Genomic DNA, 17,470 nt, shown 5'->3' with positions numbered 1-17,470 from the left:
GCCAAAGACCTTTGTAACAGCTGCTCTACGGGACCGATACCAGATCCCATAGATGATCCGGACACGCCAAACCGAGACGTTCCGCTCCCGGGGCCAATTCCCGAAACCGGTCCCACTGCGAGCGAGAAAGAGCATCCGCAACACAATTCCGTACACCCGGGACATGCACCGCCACCACCCACGCGTTCAGCGACAAACACACCAACACTAAATGTCGCAACAATTGAACTACCGGAGGAGAGGACGCCGTGATGTTATTAATGGCAAGCACCACCCCCATGTTGTCGCAGTAAAAACGGACCTTCTTATCCCTGAGCCTGTCCCCCCAAATGGTAGCCGCCACCACGATGGGAAACAGCTCGAGCAGGGCCAGATTCCGCGTCAATCCACTGGACACCCAGCTAGCCGGCCATTGACCTGCGCACCACGGACCCCCCCCGTAAGCTCCAAAGCCACCCGCCCCAGCCGCATCCGTGAAAATATTCAGATCACTCGTATCCTGCGCTGGGGCCATCCATAGCGAGCGACCATTGTACTGGCCCAAGAAGTCATCCCAAACCTGAAGATCAGCTCGGTGCTCCTCCTTGAGCCTCACAAAATGATGCGGCGCCCGCACTCCCGCCGTTGCCGCCGCCAACCTTCTACCAAACACCCTCCCCATCGGCATAATCCGGCAGGCGAAATTCAACTTCCCCAGCAGCGACTGAAGCTCCCTCAGCGACATTTTCTTCCTTCTACAAGCCCGTCGCACCTCCAGCCTCAAAGCACCCAACTTATCCGCCGGGAGCCGACACTCCATTGCCACCGAGTCAATTTCGATTCCCAAGAAAGAAATCGTCGCTACCGGGCCCTCCGTTTTTTCCGGCGCCAAAGGGATCCCAAAATCCCTCGCCACCTTCTGCAGGGCATGAAGCAAGTTACCGCAAACCGGCGAACCCCCCGGGCCAACGCACAAAAAATCATCTAAGTAATGGATCAACGAATCGACCCCGGATACTCCCCTCGTTACCCACTCCACGAAGCTACTAAACGCCTCGAAGTATGCACAAGAAAGAGAACACCCCATCGGAAGGCACCGATCCACGTAAAAGGCCCCATTCCAAAAACAACCCAACAGCCGTTGGCTTTCTGGGTGGACCGGCAACAACCTGAACGCCGCCTCGATGTCGGTTTTTGCTAGCAGCGCCCCCGGACCCGCAGCCCGCACTAACCCCACCGCCTTATCGAATGAGGTATAAACTACGGAACACAACTCGTGATCAATCCCGTCATTTACCGACGAACCTTTGGGATACGATAAATGTTGAATCAAACGAAACTTTCCGGGCTCGCGTTTAGGGACAATACCCAAAGGGGACACAACTAAATCTTTTACCGGCGACTCCACAAATGGCCCCGACATGCGCCCCAACGAAACTTCTTTTAACAACTTTTCCGACACGACTTCCGCATGCAAGTAAGCCGATTTTAAATTTCTCCGCGTAACCGGAACCTCATAAGGAGGCGGAGGAATAACAAAACCAACACTAAACCCTTCATAAAGCAACTTAGCTGCCGCCCTATCCGGATACTCATTTAGATAAGGGGCCATCCTTTCCACCCTCACCGGCGACACCCCCTTGACCAGCCCCGTGCTGGTTCCCGGACCTCTTTTTCCGCAGACATTTTGCCGCCCCGTGTGATGCACCATTACACTCGGAGCACACGTGCTTGAACTTGCACGTGGCCCCAAACTTGCACTGGCCTTCATTGAATTGCCAGCAAAACCCCGCCTTTCCCCCGCCGCTTGGTCCACTCTGACTAGTCTGGCCTCCCTGGCCACCGCTCCCGGGAAAGGGCTGCCTAACCGGAGCCGTAACCCGTAACCAGAGAGCAATATCCTTCTGGTCCCACCGAATCGCCGGCCGAACCGCCTTCCGCTGACGGAATTGCTCATCATATCGCAGCCACGCCTGACCCCCATACGCCCTATGAGCCTCCCCAATAGCATCAAAATAACAAAATAACGCCGAACAATTTTCCGGCGCCTTTTCCCCTATCACACTAGCCAATATGGCGAACGCCTGCGACCAATTAACGAACGTCTGCGGGATAAGCCTATACCGCCGCCGTTCCTCCTCGTCCTTTTTACTCTCATCCCGCTTGCTCTTATCCAAATTGAATTTAGCCAGCGGCAAGAGAGAAAAAATTTCAACGTATTCATCTTTCCAGATCCGATCACGCACCTCCTGCTTTAAATGCGCCCCCAACGGACCCTCAAAACAAACATACACCTCCCCCCGAGCACGATCGTCCATGCGCACTCGATCGCCGTCCTTCTGTGCCTCAGTCTGCACCGACACCGCGACCGCCTCTCTAACCGCCACCACAGGACGCGCCTGCAACGATCCCACGTCCCTGGGGCCTTCCCAAACTACCGCAGGGGACACTTCCGTTACAACCGGCGCCGCGGCCCTATCAAGGCGCCCCACCAGCTCCCGTAAGCAACCCACTAAATCTGCCAAACCCGCTCCGTCGCGTCCGCCCGCGCCACTACCGGCCCCCGATGCTATGCTAGCAGCCCCCCCGCCGACACCCGACATAAAAATCGCTGGATAAGACAATAATGGAGTTATACACTCACCGGGCTGCACAGGCGCTGTGTTCCCGTCAGCCGGACCATCCTGACCTCGACGATAGACGTCCAGTTCACCTTCCTCCAGTTCTTCTCTCGCCGACGACTGTCCCTCCCAACGACATCTTCGGAAAGGGGATGAGGACGCGCTGACCGATGGGCCGGCAACCTGCCGCCCGACCGCCGGGACCCAGACTTCCGACCGGACCTGTTGCCTCGACGTCGCTGCAGATCTAGTCGTCCGTCTAGACGATCCTGACGAAGCCTGCCCCCTGGCCGGAACATCACCATGCGGGGCGGCCGTACCTTGCTCTCGACATCTTCCATCTGATGGGGGAGGGGTGACAGGGAGCCCGGCCTGCGACTCCCTGCTTACCGCCGGACCCCGTCGCGGCCTGGGATTCCTGCCAGGACGCAGGGCCTGGGAAGGGGCGGTCCTCCCAGCTGCCTGGCCTGCAGCGTCCGGGATCGGGCTCCCTCTGCGACGCCGTGTCCGCGGGACTACCTCCGGACTAAGGCGCTCTGGAGGTCGGGACCGCCGAGAGGGACGGGTCGACACAGCCTGCATCGCCGTCACCCCTGCCACCGCTCTCTGCCTGCCCCAGCGCAGGAGCGGTTGTTGCCGACTCCCCCCCCGCCGCCATAGCCATGCTCGTAGGGGGGCCGGGGGAGGGGAGCCTGTCCCTTACAACAGACCCCGAACGCCGTGCCCGACGTGGCGAAACGGCGTCCGGGATCCGCGTTAATGCAGCCACGGTCTCCTCCAGCCATCCGGGACCGTGGTGCACAGCAGCGGCGCGCAGCCGCTCTAAAATCAAGGCCTCTGCCATTACTAAAAAACCGGGCAACGGGGAGCTTTGCTTACTGTGTGTTACTCCTCCCGCTGCTTCCGGCTCAATGCCGAGAAACAGCGGGAAGCGCAGTAACGGCCCCCCCGCCCCCCTTAACTCCTCCCCGTCCCTCCTTCAGCTCCTTCAACTTTCCCTGACCTCGTAACATTAACCCTTTCCCTACCAGGACGGTCATGTCGGCTTCCCTTAAGCCTGCAGCTGCGTCCAGCCTCTTCTGGAATGCTGGCAGCTATATGATGTATATGATATATGATGAAACCCATGTTCTAGAAATACAGAATTCCTGACTATTGACCTCACTTTATGGCATGTCATAAATCGGTGATTGTTGCAGCACGTGGAATATAGAATAGTCATAAAGCTGGATGGAGGAACTTGTGTCACCAGTCGCTGAGAACTCTCCTTCCTCCACCATCTATTGTAGATCTCAGTCTATGGCCCCTGTGTCCTCCATTCTCCTCCTGTCTTCACATTATTACAGGTCACATGTTGCTCTGTTCTCGTTCAGTCAATGACTTCTACAGGTGCAATTATTTGAGGTAATGGATTATTAATAAAAATGTATCTACATTCAGGGTTTGTATTTGGATTCTGCTGTTATTGATTAGTACTTATGGATAATGAGCAGCCATCGCCACCATTCTGAGTAATTTACAGTTGGGGGGGGGTCATCATGAATAATTAAAGCATAGGACCTCTACGCTACACATGATTGTGATCACCGTTGGACTGGCCCACCGGAGAACTGGAGCATTTTCTGGTGGGCCCAGGCACAAGTTGCTTTTATCCAGCAGAGGAGCAGAGAGATGCTGTCTCCCTGACCCACTGCTTACTCTTGTAGGCAGCGCCGGTGTTAGGTGGGGGGGGGGGCAAACTGGGCAATTGCCCAGGGCCCCATCCTCTCAGGACCCCCTGCCAACTATAGCAGCCATAGCAGCTGCTACGGGGCCCGCGGCATGAGGAGGCGCATGCCGCCCGGCACATAAATGTTAGAGGGGGAGGGGGCTCTGGTGCTAGGGACTGCCACATTCAATTGTATCTGCGTCCTTAGGACGCAAATATAATTGAATAGTATAGGCTGCAGGCCACATTAGGCCTGCAGCCTATAAGACGCTGAGACGGAGTCCCTGCACAGCCCGGCATGATCACATCATTGCAGCACGCTAGCCTACACAAGGGTCCCATCTGAGACAGTGGAGCACTCCGTCCGTTGCAGGAACGGGGCTAGGTAAGTCAAAATAAAATTTGGGGGCTGGCTGTGTGGCGCTATCTACTAAGGAGTGGGGCTGTGTGGCGTTATCTACTGGGGGGCTGAGTGGCACTATCTACTGGGGCGGATTGTGTGGGTCTATACATGGGGGGCTGTGTGTGGCACTACTGTGTGCGGTACTATTATAGTGTGTGGCACCGGGGGGACATTATTTCCATTTGGGGCACTATGAATGGTGGTTTTTGTAGAGTGTGGGGAGGTGCTAGAAAAGCGAGAAGCTAAAGATGTTTATGTTGCAAATTCTGCAGAGGTGATTCGTAGGCAAGAGAAGGCGTCAGGGCAATCTGGGCCGGATGAAGAAGAAAAGGAAAAGTGAGCGACTCAAATCTGAGAAGAGACGTCACCTGTGAGTCACTGGATTTCACTGTATTGTATTAAAGGAGTTTTCCCATAAATGTGTTATTACAGTTGCGGCGATAGAGAATGTGTATATTTTATGTATGGAGAATTATTTTAATGTTTATTGTAGTGTGTGTGTGTGTGTGTGTGTGTGTGTGTGTGTGTGTGTGTGTGTGTGTGTGTGTTTGTTTTAATTTAACATTACTTTATTTTTTCTTTTATTTTTAAACTTCAATGTACTGGCATATCTGTATACTCATAGTACACAGGCATATATCTATAGACTCATATACTCGTAGTACACAGGCAGTTGTTAGGACATACCTCAGTAGGCCCTTACAACAGGAAATATGGTCAGACAGCCCTGGGGTCCTTCAATTGACCCTCGGCTGTCTACCCATATGTGGTATGGCCCTCGATCGCATCACAGGAATTCCCTGTGACGCGATCCAAAGGGCATCCCCCTTCTCATTTTCCCCTAAATGTTGCGGTCAGCTTTGACCGCAGCATTCAGGGAAACAGCGGCGGAGATGAGAAGTTTCTCTGATCTCCGCCGTTAGAGCGGGTCTGCGGCAATGTAAGCCATTGCCCCGCTCCTAACAATAAGTGGGTGCCCGGTCAGCATGAGGTGATGCGGCCGGCGCTGCTCTAATGCGGCGGCGCAGGCACTGAAGACAGAACATGGGAGTGTTTTGCAGTGCGTCTGCCATGTTCTGTCTCCAGTGCCGGCACTCATTAGTGCAGCGCTGGCCGCATCGCATAATCCTGACCCCGCGCACTCTCCTCAGGACTCAGAAGTGGGGCAATGGCTGTATATTATACATGTATTACACAGCCAAACCCTCGTTGTCATACATTCATGTGTTACAATACTGAGTTGTGCGGCCGCACAGCTTCGTATCGAAATACATGAAATAACTGTATCTAACCGTGTGAGGATGCGCAGTATCGAAACAGTATCGACGTTTCGATGCATCATGCATGCCTATAAGAACCAAGATCACAGATTTCCCAGGAATCACAATGCAGTTTTTGATCAGAGTCCATCCTAGAACATTGATCTGCGTTTTTATCCGGGGAGGGAGATACACGTCACTGGTTGTTACACAGCTTTGTGTTACAGGTTTTACTGATAGCGCTGATGTTCTGAAATTAATGGGATTACTGATTGTGTTTTCATGGTGTCTAATTGATGTATTAGGCCAAGGCTGCAGCTGTCACTCAAAAGTTACAAATCAATCAGTAGCGCTACAAAGAAATCTGGGTGTAGCTCTGGCCTTAAAAGGGAATTATCAGACTCTGATCTTTATTTTACCATATTTTGTAATAAGCTCTTTTATTTTTCCCTCTGGAGTCTATCACAACTATACATATAAAAATCGATTGTAAACTTATAATCATAATTGAAGCTTTTACATTGGCCACTAGAGGTCAGTACATCCAGCAATAACACATGACCAGGACCAGATTGCTTTATAGCTATTTCACACAATGTTATATATTGTCCACATAATAATATTGGTCACATGACAAAGCTGCTTACATATTATAGTATTGAATCACATTTATTTATGTAGTTATGGGGACATGTGGAGGTTTAGGTGCTGCTATCTTCAGGTGCAGCAGAATCCAGTGCAGTGAGGGGGAGTTTATTCTGGGGGGGGGGGGGGGAGACAGGACCTGCCACCACATAGCCACTGAGTGGGTGGTCTCTGAAGTTCATAGGTAACATCTTGGAAGGGGTACGGTTAGTCTCAGACCCTGGTAATACCTATGATCCAGGTTCAGGCCAGAGGACGAGCATTCTTGTCTTTCCCTCTTCCCATCATGTGAGGTACAGCTGCGGTAAGTAATATTTTATTTCATAGCTGTGATGCTTTCTTATGTTTTAATGTCTGTTATATTTCACGAATCTATTATAAATGACAGAAGTAAAACTGTGCTGGGCATAAAGGTCGCCATGACACGACCCGTTTACTTTCGATACTTAACGTATATGTTGCGTATCATTTTTTGTGTTTTTTTGGCAGAAACCACACTTCCCTGAACGTCAAACACAGCAGATCATACATATGGGGATTTCTCCTCCAACCACGTGTTCTGGAGAGATGACACAGAGTAACATTTATTTTAACCAGCTTTAAAGGTAATGTGTCGCTAGAAAAAATATATTTTTTTTTTAATTAAACAGTTAGTGTATAAGCGATTAAACATTGTTCTAATTTTTTTACGAGTCAGGAAATATTATAAATTAGATTCTAATTTATAATATTTCCCAGCGCTGGTCACTTGATGAAGCAATTCCCAAAATTGCAGCATTGCATGTGGTAAAGCAACCACATAGCTTTATGCTGCAAAATTTGAGAAAACTCACTCGCTCTAGTGGGCTCTCAGAATCCCCCCCCCTCCTTTATCCTGGCTAGTGCCGGGAGAAACGAGGGGATTGAACGGTCAAACCTCCTACACTGTGTGTCGCCATTTTTTTAGCTAACACACAATGCAGTAGTAAACACACAGTAAAACACTTACATACACAGAAATAACTTACCTGCCGCCGCCGCTCCCTCCGGTCCGTCCGCTCCGTCTGCTACCTCCACTCCAAGTGCACAAGTCCGGAAGCCGCGACCGAAAGTAGTAATCTTACTGTCCGGCTGCGACTTCCGGTCCACAAGAAAATGGCGCCGGACGTCGCATAGTTCAATTTGGACTGTGTGGGAGCGGCGCATGCGCCGTTCCCACACAGACGGCATACAGCATAGTGGATGGAATGGGCCCCGTTCGCATTCACTATGGGACTGTATATGCCGTATTCCATGTCTGTATGTGTCGTTAATCGACACATACAGAGATGGAAAAAAAAATGGCAGCCCCATAGGGAAGAAAAAGTGAAAAAATAAAAAAAAGTAAAACACAAACACAAATAAATAATTTTTTTTTTAAATAAAACACTAAAAGCAAATTGATATAATTTTTTTTTTTTCCGTGACACTGGTCCTTTAACCCCTCCTCGCTTTGGCCACTTTTGACCTTCCGGACGGAGCCTCATTTTTAAAATCTGACATGTTTCACTTTATGTGGTAATAACTTCGGAATGCTTTCACCTATCCAAGCGATTCTGAGATTGTTTTCTCGTGACATATTGGACTTTACGTTAGTGGTAAAATTTGGTTGATATGTTCAGTATTTAATTGTGAAAAACTCCAAAATGTAGCGAAAAATTGCAAACATTAGCATTTTTCAAAATTTTAATGTATCTGCTTGTAAGACAGGCAGTTAAACCACACAAAATTGTCACTAATTAACATCCCCCATATGTCTACTTTATGTTTACATAGTTTTTTGAACATCCTTTTATTTTTCTAGGACGTTACAAGGCTTAGAACTTTAGCAGCAATTTCTCACATTTTCAAGAAAATTTCAAACGGCTATTTTTATAGGGGCCAGTTCAGTTGTGAAGTGGCTTTTAGGACCTTATATATTAGAAACCCCCAATAAGTCACCACATTTTAATAACTGCACCCCTCAAAGCATTCAAAACAGCATTTAGAAAGTTTCTTAACCCTTTAGACATTTCACAGGAATTAAAGCAAAGTAGAGGTGAAATTTACAACTTTCATGTTTTGTTTTTTTTTGCAGAAATTAATTTTTAATCCATATTTTTTGGTGACACAGAAAGTTTTACCAGAGAAACACAACTCAATATTTGTTGCCCAGGTTCTGCAGTTTTAGGAAATATCCCACATGTGGCTCTAGTGCGGTAATGTATTGGAGCACCGGCCTCCAAAGCAAGGGAGAACCTAGAGGATTTTGGGGCCTCCTTTTTATTAGAATATATTTTAGGCACCATGTCAGGTTTGAAGAGGTCTTGTGGTACCAAAACAGTGGAAACCCCCCAAAAGTGACCCCATTTGGTAAACTACACTCCTCAAGCAAATTATCTAGGGGTATAGTGAGCATTTTGACCCCACAGGTTTTTTGCAGAAATTATTGGAATTAGGCTGTGAAAATCTACATTCTTTCAAAGAAAATGTAGGTTTAGCTAATTTTTCATCATTTCCACAAGGACTGAAGGAGAAAAAGCTCCACAACATTTGTAAAGCAATTTCTCCCGAATAAAACAATACCCCACATGTGGTCATAAATGGCTGTTTGGACACACGGCAGGGCTAAGAAGGGAAAGAGCACTATTTGGCTTTTGGATCTCAAGTTTAGCAGGAATGGTTTGCGGAGGCCAGGTCACATTTACAAAGCCCCTTAGGGGACAAAACAGTGGAAACCCCCACAAGTGACCCCATTTTAGAAACTACACCCCTTGAGGAATTCATCTAGGGGTGTAGTGAGCATTTTGAGCCCACAAATGTTTCATAGATTTTATTAGAATTGGGCAGTGAAAAAAAAACAAAAAACCTTTTTCTTCAATAAGACGTAGCTTTAGCTCCAAATTTTTCATCTTCTCAACAAGAAAAAACAAAAAACCCAACATTTGTAAAGCAACTTCTCCCGAGTACGGCAATACCCCATATGTGGTCATAAACTGCTGTTTGGGCACACAGCAAGAATCAGAAGGGAAGGAGCGCCATTTGGCTTTTGGAGTGTAGATTTTGCTGGATTGGTTTCTGGGCACCTGTGGGACCAAAACAGTGGAAACCCCGCAGAAGTAACCCCATTTTGGAAACTACACCCATCAAGGTATTCACCTAGGGGTGTAGTGCGCATGTTAACCCCGCAGGTGTTTTGCAGAAATTAGTGTGCACTCGATGTTGCAGAGTGAAAATGGGATTTTTTCCATAGAAGCAACTCAAACATTTGTAAAGAAACTTCTCCCGAGTAAGGCAATACCCCATATGTGATCATAAACTGCTGTTTGGGCACACGGCAGGGCTCCGAAGGGAAGGAGCGCCATTTGGCTTTTGGAGTGTAGATTTTGCTGGATTGGTTTCTGGACGCTAAGTCACATTTGCAAAGCCCCTGTGGGGCCAAAACAGTGGACACTCCCTAGAAGTGACCCCATTTTACACCTAGGGGTGTAGTGCTCATGTTAACCCTGCAGGTGTTTTGCAGAAATTAGTGTGCACTCGATGTTGCAGAGTGATTTTTTTTTTTCCATAGATATGCCAATATGTGGTGCCCATCTTGTGCCACCATAACAAGATAGCTCTGTAATTATTATGCTGTGTTTCCCGGTTTTAGAAACACCCTACATGGGGCACTAATCTTTTGCCTGGACATTCGACCACTCTCAGAAGGGAAAGAGTACCTTGCGAAGTTGAGGCCTAATTTGGCGACTTGCAAAGTATTGGTTCACAATTGATGTGAAATAATAAAAGAAACCCCTGAGAAGTGACCCCATTTTGGAAACTACACCCCTCAAGGCAATTATTAAGGGGTGACGTGAGCATTTTCACCCCACAATTCTTTTCCATAAATGATTGCGCTGTGGATGGTGCAAAGTCAAAATTGATATTTTTCCCTAGATATGCTATTTCAGTGGCACATATGTCGTGCCCAGCTTATGCCACTGGAGACAGACACCTAAAAAACTGTTAAAACGGTTCTCCCGGGTATGGCGATGCCATATATGTGGAAGTAAACAGCTGTGTCGGCACGCTGTAGAGTTCAGCGGCATAGTAAGGTGGTATAATAATGGGGTAAAATAATCCACAGATGTGTGTTAGGCCTCATTTACACGAGCGTGTGCGTTTTGCGCGCGCAAAAAACGCTGCGTTTTGCGCGCGCAAAAGGCACTTGGCAGCTCCGTGTGTCATCCGTGTATGATGCGCGGCTGCGTGATTTTCACGCAGCCGCCATCATAGAGATGAGGCTAGTCGACGCCCGTCACTGTCCAAGGTGCTGAAAGAGCTAACTGATCGGCAGTAACTCTTTCAGCACCCTCGACAGTGAATGCCGAACACAATATACACCAACCTGTGAATAAAAAAAGACTTTCAGACTTACCAAGAACTTCCTGCTTCCCCCAGTCCGGGCTCCCGGCCGTTGCCTTGGTGACGCGTCCCTCTCTTGTCATCCGGCCCCACCTCCCAGGATGACGCCGCAGTCCATGAGACCGCTGCAGCCTGTGATTGGCTGCAGCCTGTGCTTGGCCTGTGATTGGCTGCAGCCTGTGCTTGGCCTGTGATTGGCTGCAGCTGTCACTTGGACTAAACTGTGATCCTGGGAGGTCGGACCGGAGTTATCGGTAAGTCAGAACGTCTTTTTTTTTTTACAGGTTCATGGATTTTCGGAGCGGAAGTCACTGTCCATGGTGCTGAACCAGTTTAACGCTTTCAGCACCGTGGACAGTGACTGTCTCCTGACGTCGCGTACCCGAACATTTTTTACCGGTTTCGGTCAAAACGAGTTTGGCCGAACCCGGTGAAGTTCGGTGCGCTCATCTCGAATTTGACACTCCGTTTGGATGTTTGTAAACAGAAAAGCACGTGGTGCTTTTCTGTTTACATTCAGGAGTTTGACAGCTCTTGCGCGAATCACGCAGTTCGCACGGAAGTGCTTCCGTGCGGCATGCGTGGTTTTCACGCACCCATTGACTTGAATGGGTGCGTGAGTGCGCGAAAAACGCACGATTATAGAACATGTCGTGAGTTTTTTTCTGCGCACACGCACTGAGCGCAATTCACGCATCGTCTAAACTGCCCCATTGACTAATATAGGTGCGTACGACATGCGTGCAAGCCACGCGCGTCGCACGCGCGTATATTACGTTCGTGTAAATGAGGCCTTACGCTGTGACAATCCTTTCTGCACAGGCCGGTGTCTCTCTAATAAATGTTTTTCCTTATCCCCCTATTGGTCCACAATTGGCACCTTTGCAGTTGGGGGAATTTTGCTAAGAAGTGTTGCCCTTGTATAATACGGGCGTCCTTGCTTCCAGCAGATATGTTTGGGTCCTCCCCTTCCTGGTATAATACGGGTGCCCTCGCTTCCAGCAGATATGTTTGGGTCCTCCTCTTCCTGGTATAATATGGGTACCCTCGCTTCCAGCTGATATGTTTGGGCCCTCCCCTTCCTGGTATAATACAAGCGTCCTCGCTTCCAGCAGATATGTTTGGGTCCTCCTCTTCCTGGTATAATATGGGCGCCCTCGCTTCCAGCAGATGTTTGGGTCCTCCCCTTCCTGGTATAATACGGGCACCCTCGCTTCCAGCAGATATGTTTGGGTCCTCCCCTTCCTGGTATAATACGGGCGCCCTCGCTTCCAGCAGATATGTTTGGGCCCTCCCCTTCCTGGTATAATACAAGCGCCCTCGCTTCCAGCAGATATGTTTGGGTCCTCCCCTTCCCGGTATAATACGGGCACCCTCGCTTCCAGCAGATATGTTTGGGCCCTCCCCTTCCTGGTATAATACGGGCGCCCTCGCTTCCAGCAGATATGTTTGGGTCCTCCCCTTCCTGGTATAATACGGGCGCCCTCGCTTCCAGCAGATATTTTTGGGTCCTCCCCTTCCTGGTATAATACGGGCGCCCTCGCTTCCAGCAGATATGTTTGGGCCCTCCCCTTCCTGGTATAATATGGGCGCCCTCGCTTCCAGCTGATATGTTTGGGCCCTCCCCTTCCTGGTATAATACGGGCGCCCTCGCTTCCAGCAGATATGTTTGGGCCCTCCCCTTCCTGGTATAATATGGGCACCCTCGCTTCCAGCAGATATGTTTGGGTCCTCCCCTTCCTGGTATAATACGGGCGCCGTCGCTTTCAGTGCATTTGTTTGGGCCGGGGGGGCTTCCTGGTTCCCTAATTTTAGGGCCTTTATAAATCGCCTCTTGAAACAGAAGAAATGTTCCCCTTGGGCTGCACAACTGCATATTTTTTATTTCCTGACTTATTGGAGCCTTATCCAATTTTATTTTTTCATAGACGTAGTGGTATGAGGGCTGTTTTTTTGCAGGACAAGCTGTAGTTCTTATTGGTAAAATTTTAGCGGCACATGCGACTTGCGTATTTTTTCTGTCGCCATGTTGCGAGAACCATAACGTTTTAATTTTTTCATCAACGGAGCTGAATGAGGGCTTGTTCTTTGCGAGACGAGCTGTAGTTATTATCGGTACCGTTTTTGGATACATGCGACTTTTTGATATTTTTTTATTCCAATAGTTGTAGGGCAAAGTTACCATAGAGAAGAAATTCTGGCATTGTTTTTTACGTTCTTGTTTACGCTGTTCACCGCGTGGAATGAATAACATAATATTTTTATAGCTCAGGCCGTTACGGTCGCGGCGATACCCATTATGTAATATTATTATTATTTTTTTTAAATAATAATAAAAGGACTGGATAAGGGAAAAGGGCGATTGTGGTTTTTTTTATTACTTGAAAGTTTTATTATGTTTTAAAACTTTTTTTATAGTTTTTTTCAGAAACAGTGAGCATGTGTATTGTATTCTATTGTAACTTCTATGTATGTTTAGGTAAGTGGGTGGTGGTATAACTTAGGTTTGTGATACCGTGTTTATACTATATTTTTGTAAGGCAGAGACTAAAAATCTGCCTCAAAATTCCTTTAGGTATTTTGAGGCAGATTTTAAATTGACAGCGTCGTTTGACCTTTTTTTTTTTTTTTTGCTGTGTTTTTTGCCCACATTTTTTTTTTAAGCCGTTGAAGCGAATGCAAAAACCGCAGACAAAAAAGCACCAAACGAGCGCCGCAGGTTTTTTCTGCCTCCTATTAATTTCAATGGGAGGTCAAAGGCGGAAACCACTCGAAGACCATCAGCCCCCCACTTACAGTAAAATGACCATCAGCCCCCGACTCACAGTAATGACCATCAGCCCCCGACTCACAGTATAATGACCCCTCAGTAAAGAGACCATCAGCCTCAGTCCCCCCCAGTAAAATGACCATCTGCCCCTCTAGTAAAATGACCATCACAGAGAGAAAGTGTGCTTACTCCAGGGGAAGGAATAAATAAGGAGGTATAAGAACAATAACTCCCAGCATGTCCATTGATCTCACATAATAACAGCCTGGACATTACAGGGAGGAGATATAAGAGAGAACTACAATTCCCAGCATTTCCAGGATGTTATGGGATATCAGAGGACATTACAGGGAGGAGGTATAAGTGGACAGAACTACAACTACCAGCATGTCCAGGATGTTGTTATAGGATATCAGAGGACATTACAGGGAGGAGGTATAGAGGAGAGAACTACAACTCCCAGCATGTCCAGACTGAGGCTGGATTCACATGAGCACGTTCGGGCCGTAAAGGACGGACGTATTTCGGCCGCAATTCCCACACCGAACACAGTGCATGAGCCGGGCTCCTAGCATTATAGTTATCTATGACGCTAGGTGTCCCTGCCTCTCCCTGGAATTACTGTCCCATACTGAAAATATGATTACAGTACGGGACAGTTGTCCCGCAGCGAGGCAGGGACTCCTAACGTCGTACATAACTATGATGCTAAGATCCCGGTTCCCTGCACTGTGTTCGGTCCGGGAATTGCGGCCGAAATACGTTCTGTCCTTTACGTACGTAACATGGTCGTGTGAATCCAGCCTTATTATGTGATATCAGAGGACATTACAGGGAGGAGGTATAAAAGGAGAGGACTACAACTTCCGGCATTCGGCTGGCTCTATTTCTCACACAATTGGTTACAAACTAAAGAAGAAAAAGACTTACCCTGCACAGCATGGCTCCTCTCCCTCCATCAGGCTTCTAGTGGGAAGCGGTGGGCGGTACTCTTAATACGTGCACGCATCACGTCTGCTACAACGTCGGGGGCGGAGCTTGTAGCGGCACCCCGGTTGGGAACCACTGGTATAAGGAAAAGGTAGGGGAACTAGGCATAACCCTAGTGACCCTGATTATAAAGGAGGTAGTAATAGTGGTTGACACAAGAAAGCCAAATCCACCATTATACCAGCCCGTTAACACCTATCATGTGGGATACTGTCTGATGGGGTCCTGTATCTAAGCCTAGCATGTGGGATACTGTCTGCTGGGGCTCTATCTAAGCCTAGCATGTGGGATACTGTCTGCTGGGGCCCTATATCTAAGCCTAGCATGTGGGATACGGTCTGATGGGCTCTGTATCTAAGCCTATCATGTGGGATACGGTCTGATGGGGCCCTGTATCTAAGCCTAGCATGTGGGATACGGTCTGATGGGCCCTGTATCGAAGCCTAGCATGTGGGATACTGTCTGCTGGGGCCCTGTATCTAAGCCTAGCATGTGGGATACTGTCTGATGGGCCCTGTATCTAAGCCTAGCATGTGGGATACGGTCTGATGGGGCCCTGTATCTAAGCCTAGCATGTGGGATACGGTCTGATGGGGCCCGGTTTCTAAGCCTAGCATGTAGGATACGGTCTGATGAGCCCTGTATCGAAGCCTAGCATGTGGGATACTGTCTGATGGGGCCCTGTATCAAAGCCTAGCATGTGGGATACGGTCTGATGGGCCCTGTATCTAAGCCTAGCATGTGGGATACGGTCTGATGGGCCCTGTATCTAAGCCTAGCATGTGGGATATACGGTCTGATGGGCCCTGTATCTAAGCATATCATGAAATATGTTCACGAAATTAATAAATACAATGTACAGCATGGGGTCACCCTCACAAATCTTCAACTAGTGCCTTGCTGGAGAGGCTGAAGGCAGAGGGGTAACTGTGATGCCTTTTACATTGTACGTTGCTTTTGTCTTTCCTCTAGATTGGTAACATCAGCGCCATCCCCTAATTCTGACCAGTCCTGATCACATGCCACCCCCACCACCAGCGGTAAGTGCAGTGCCGTCCTCTGTGCACATTGTGATGTTGTGTCATTTACAGGTCGGATTTTCTCTATTACAGGTTAGTTGAGATCTGGTTCCATTCATTAACCAGAACAGATATTTGCAACTTTCTACAAACAGCGCCACATTTTTCAACAGGTTGGGTGTGGTATTGTCCATTACTTTAATGGAGCTGCGCTGCAATACAACACATAACCTGTTGACAGGTGTGGCGCTATTTTAGGAAGAGAGCAGCTATGTTTTTCTGATCCTTTACATCATTTTAATATCACCTATTTGGAAATGTTTTCCTTATTCCCCTCCCCAACGTGTTAGAGAAATTGTAAAACTTCACACAGAACAGTTTTTTTTAGTTTCTCATTGGTGGGGGTCCTGACAAGTGAATAGGTCTGTGCTGCAGGTAGCTGGGGGGCCGCTGTGCTTATACAGGGCTGTGGTCTGTTCATTCTCGGGTGTGGTGGGTCGTAGAACCCTTTATTTAGCCTGACCTATTATTTTATATCAATCCCTTAGAGCTAACTGATCAGTATATGGTAAATAGTGACTGAGATTTACCAACATTGTTTATTTGTATGTAAAATCTCAGGGATAGCCACGCCCATGTAGAAGGACCTGCCTTTTGGTAGGATACGCCCCTCAGTAGGACATGGCACAATTTGCCTGGATCATCAAAGTGTCCCCGGCAACTATGAAGGAGCAGTCAGCAGTTCATCTCATAGACATAACAATGGTGCGAGCATAAAATAGAATAAAATCCATGTATAACTTGTGCCCCCCCCCCCATGTCTCGGTCCTGTACACTTCTCTTATACTCACCGTAATTCCTCTATCCCGCAGTCTGGACTGGACAGAGCTTCCATCAAGTCACTGAGGTGAGGACCAGACAGACTGTTATTATACAGGTCAAGTATCTTCAGGGAACGGTTATTCCTTATTCCAGATGCCAACTGGATGCAGGAAGTGTCTGGTAGATGATTATTACCCAAACTGTAAGAAGAAGATGATGAGATGTGAGTGACGCGTCCACAGAGCGTTACTATAAAATCTGTAGGTTGTGAATGTGGAGAGAAAATGTCCCTGATGTTAGTAAAATCGGAGATAATTGTGGACATTTCCCTTAGGCCTCATTCAGACAGACATAATGTGGCCGCATTTTCGCGTTGACATTGTTACGGCCACCAGACCCAGTCCCAACGCTGTTCTCGTGACCCGAACTTACATCAGCATAGAACTGCGGGGGTCCGGGTAATAATGCCGGCGCCTGTCAGCTCCATTATTAGATCAGGCGGCAGATTAGGGGACATTCACATTGAACATTCTGGAGCAGTTTTGCTGTCTTATAGTTGATCTCAGCAGACAGATGTGTAATTGTAGTGAATGTGATTATAAAACCTCCGGTCACACAATGTGGATCATCTCCTGGTTTCTGTACATGTAGCGCCCCCTGTCTGTCTGCCATGGATTTGCTGTGGTTATTCTCTATTTATATTAATGGGGGAAACTGTATTAAAGGCTCTGGACACCATTGTGTCCCAAATATTTTTTCTTTATTTTATTACATTCATTTTGTGATAATCTTTGTAATTGGTCTCTATAAAAACTTATCAATTCTTTTCTTCCTGCAGCCTGCATATATTCCA

General features: G+C 48.0%; 1 protein-coding gene and 1 long non-coding RNA gene across 3 annotated transcripts in view; one reads left to right on the top strand and one right to left on the bottom strand.

The window, feature by feature from the left end:
* LOC142665293 (uncharacterized) overlaps positions 1-16,766 on the top strand; it is a 90,605-nt gene extending 73,839 nt beyond the window's left edge. The window contains exons 5-7 of one of the 2 annotated variants that reach the window (XR_012851460.1): positions 7,105-7,220; positions 15,749-15,816; positions 16,668-16,766. This is a non-coding gene — a long non-coding RNA (uncharacterized LOC142665293). Of the gene's footprint in view, positions 1-7,104; positions 7,221-8,710; positions 8,846-15,748; positions 15,817-16,667 lie in introns of those variants that run through there. The other variant, XR_012851462.1, reaches the window with a different exon arrangement.
* The window catches only part of LOC142665291 (NACHT, LRR and PYD domains-containing protein 12-like), a 169,360-nt gene that overhangs the window by 11,686 nt on the left and 140,204 nt on the right, over positions 1-17,470 (bottom strand). The window contains exon 18 of the mRNA XM_075844941.1: positions 16,647-16,817. Within this exon, the coding sequence (XP_075701056.1) occupies positions 16,647-16,817 (171 nt within the window). The remainder of the gene's footprint in view (positions 1-16,646; positions 16,818-17,470) is intronic.

The sequence above is a fragment of the Rhinoderma darwinii genome, chromosome 12 (assembly GCF_050947455.1).
Source record: "Rhinoderma darwinii isolate aRhiDar2 chromosome 12, aRhiDar2.hap1, whole genome shotgun sequence".
In the NCBI taxonomy this organism is placed as follows: domain Eukaryota; kingdom Metazoa; phylum Chordata; class Amphibia; order Anura; family Rhinodermatidae; genus Rhinoderma; species Rhinoderma darwinii.
Note: the sequence above shows the minus strand (reverse complement) of the source record. Positions and strands in the feature narration are given on the sequence as shown.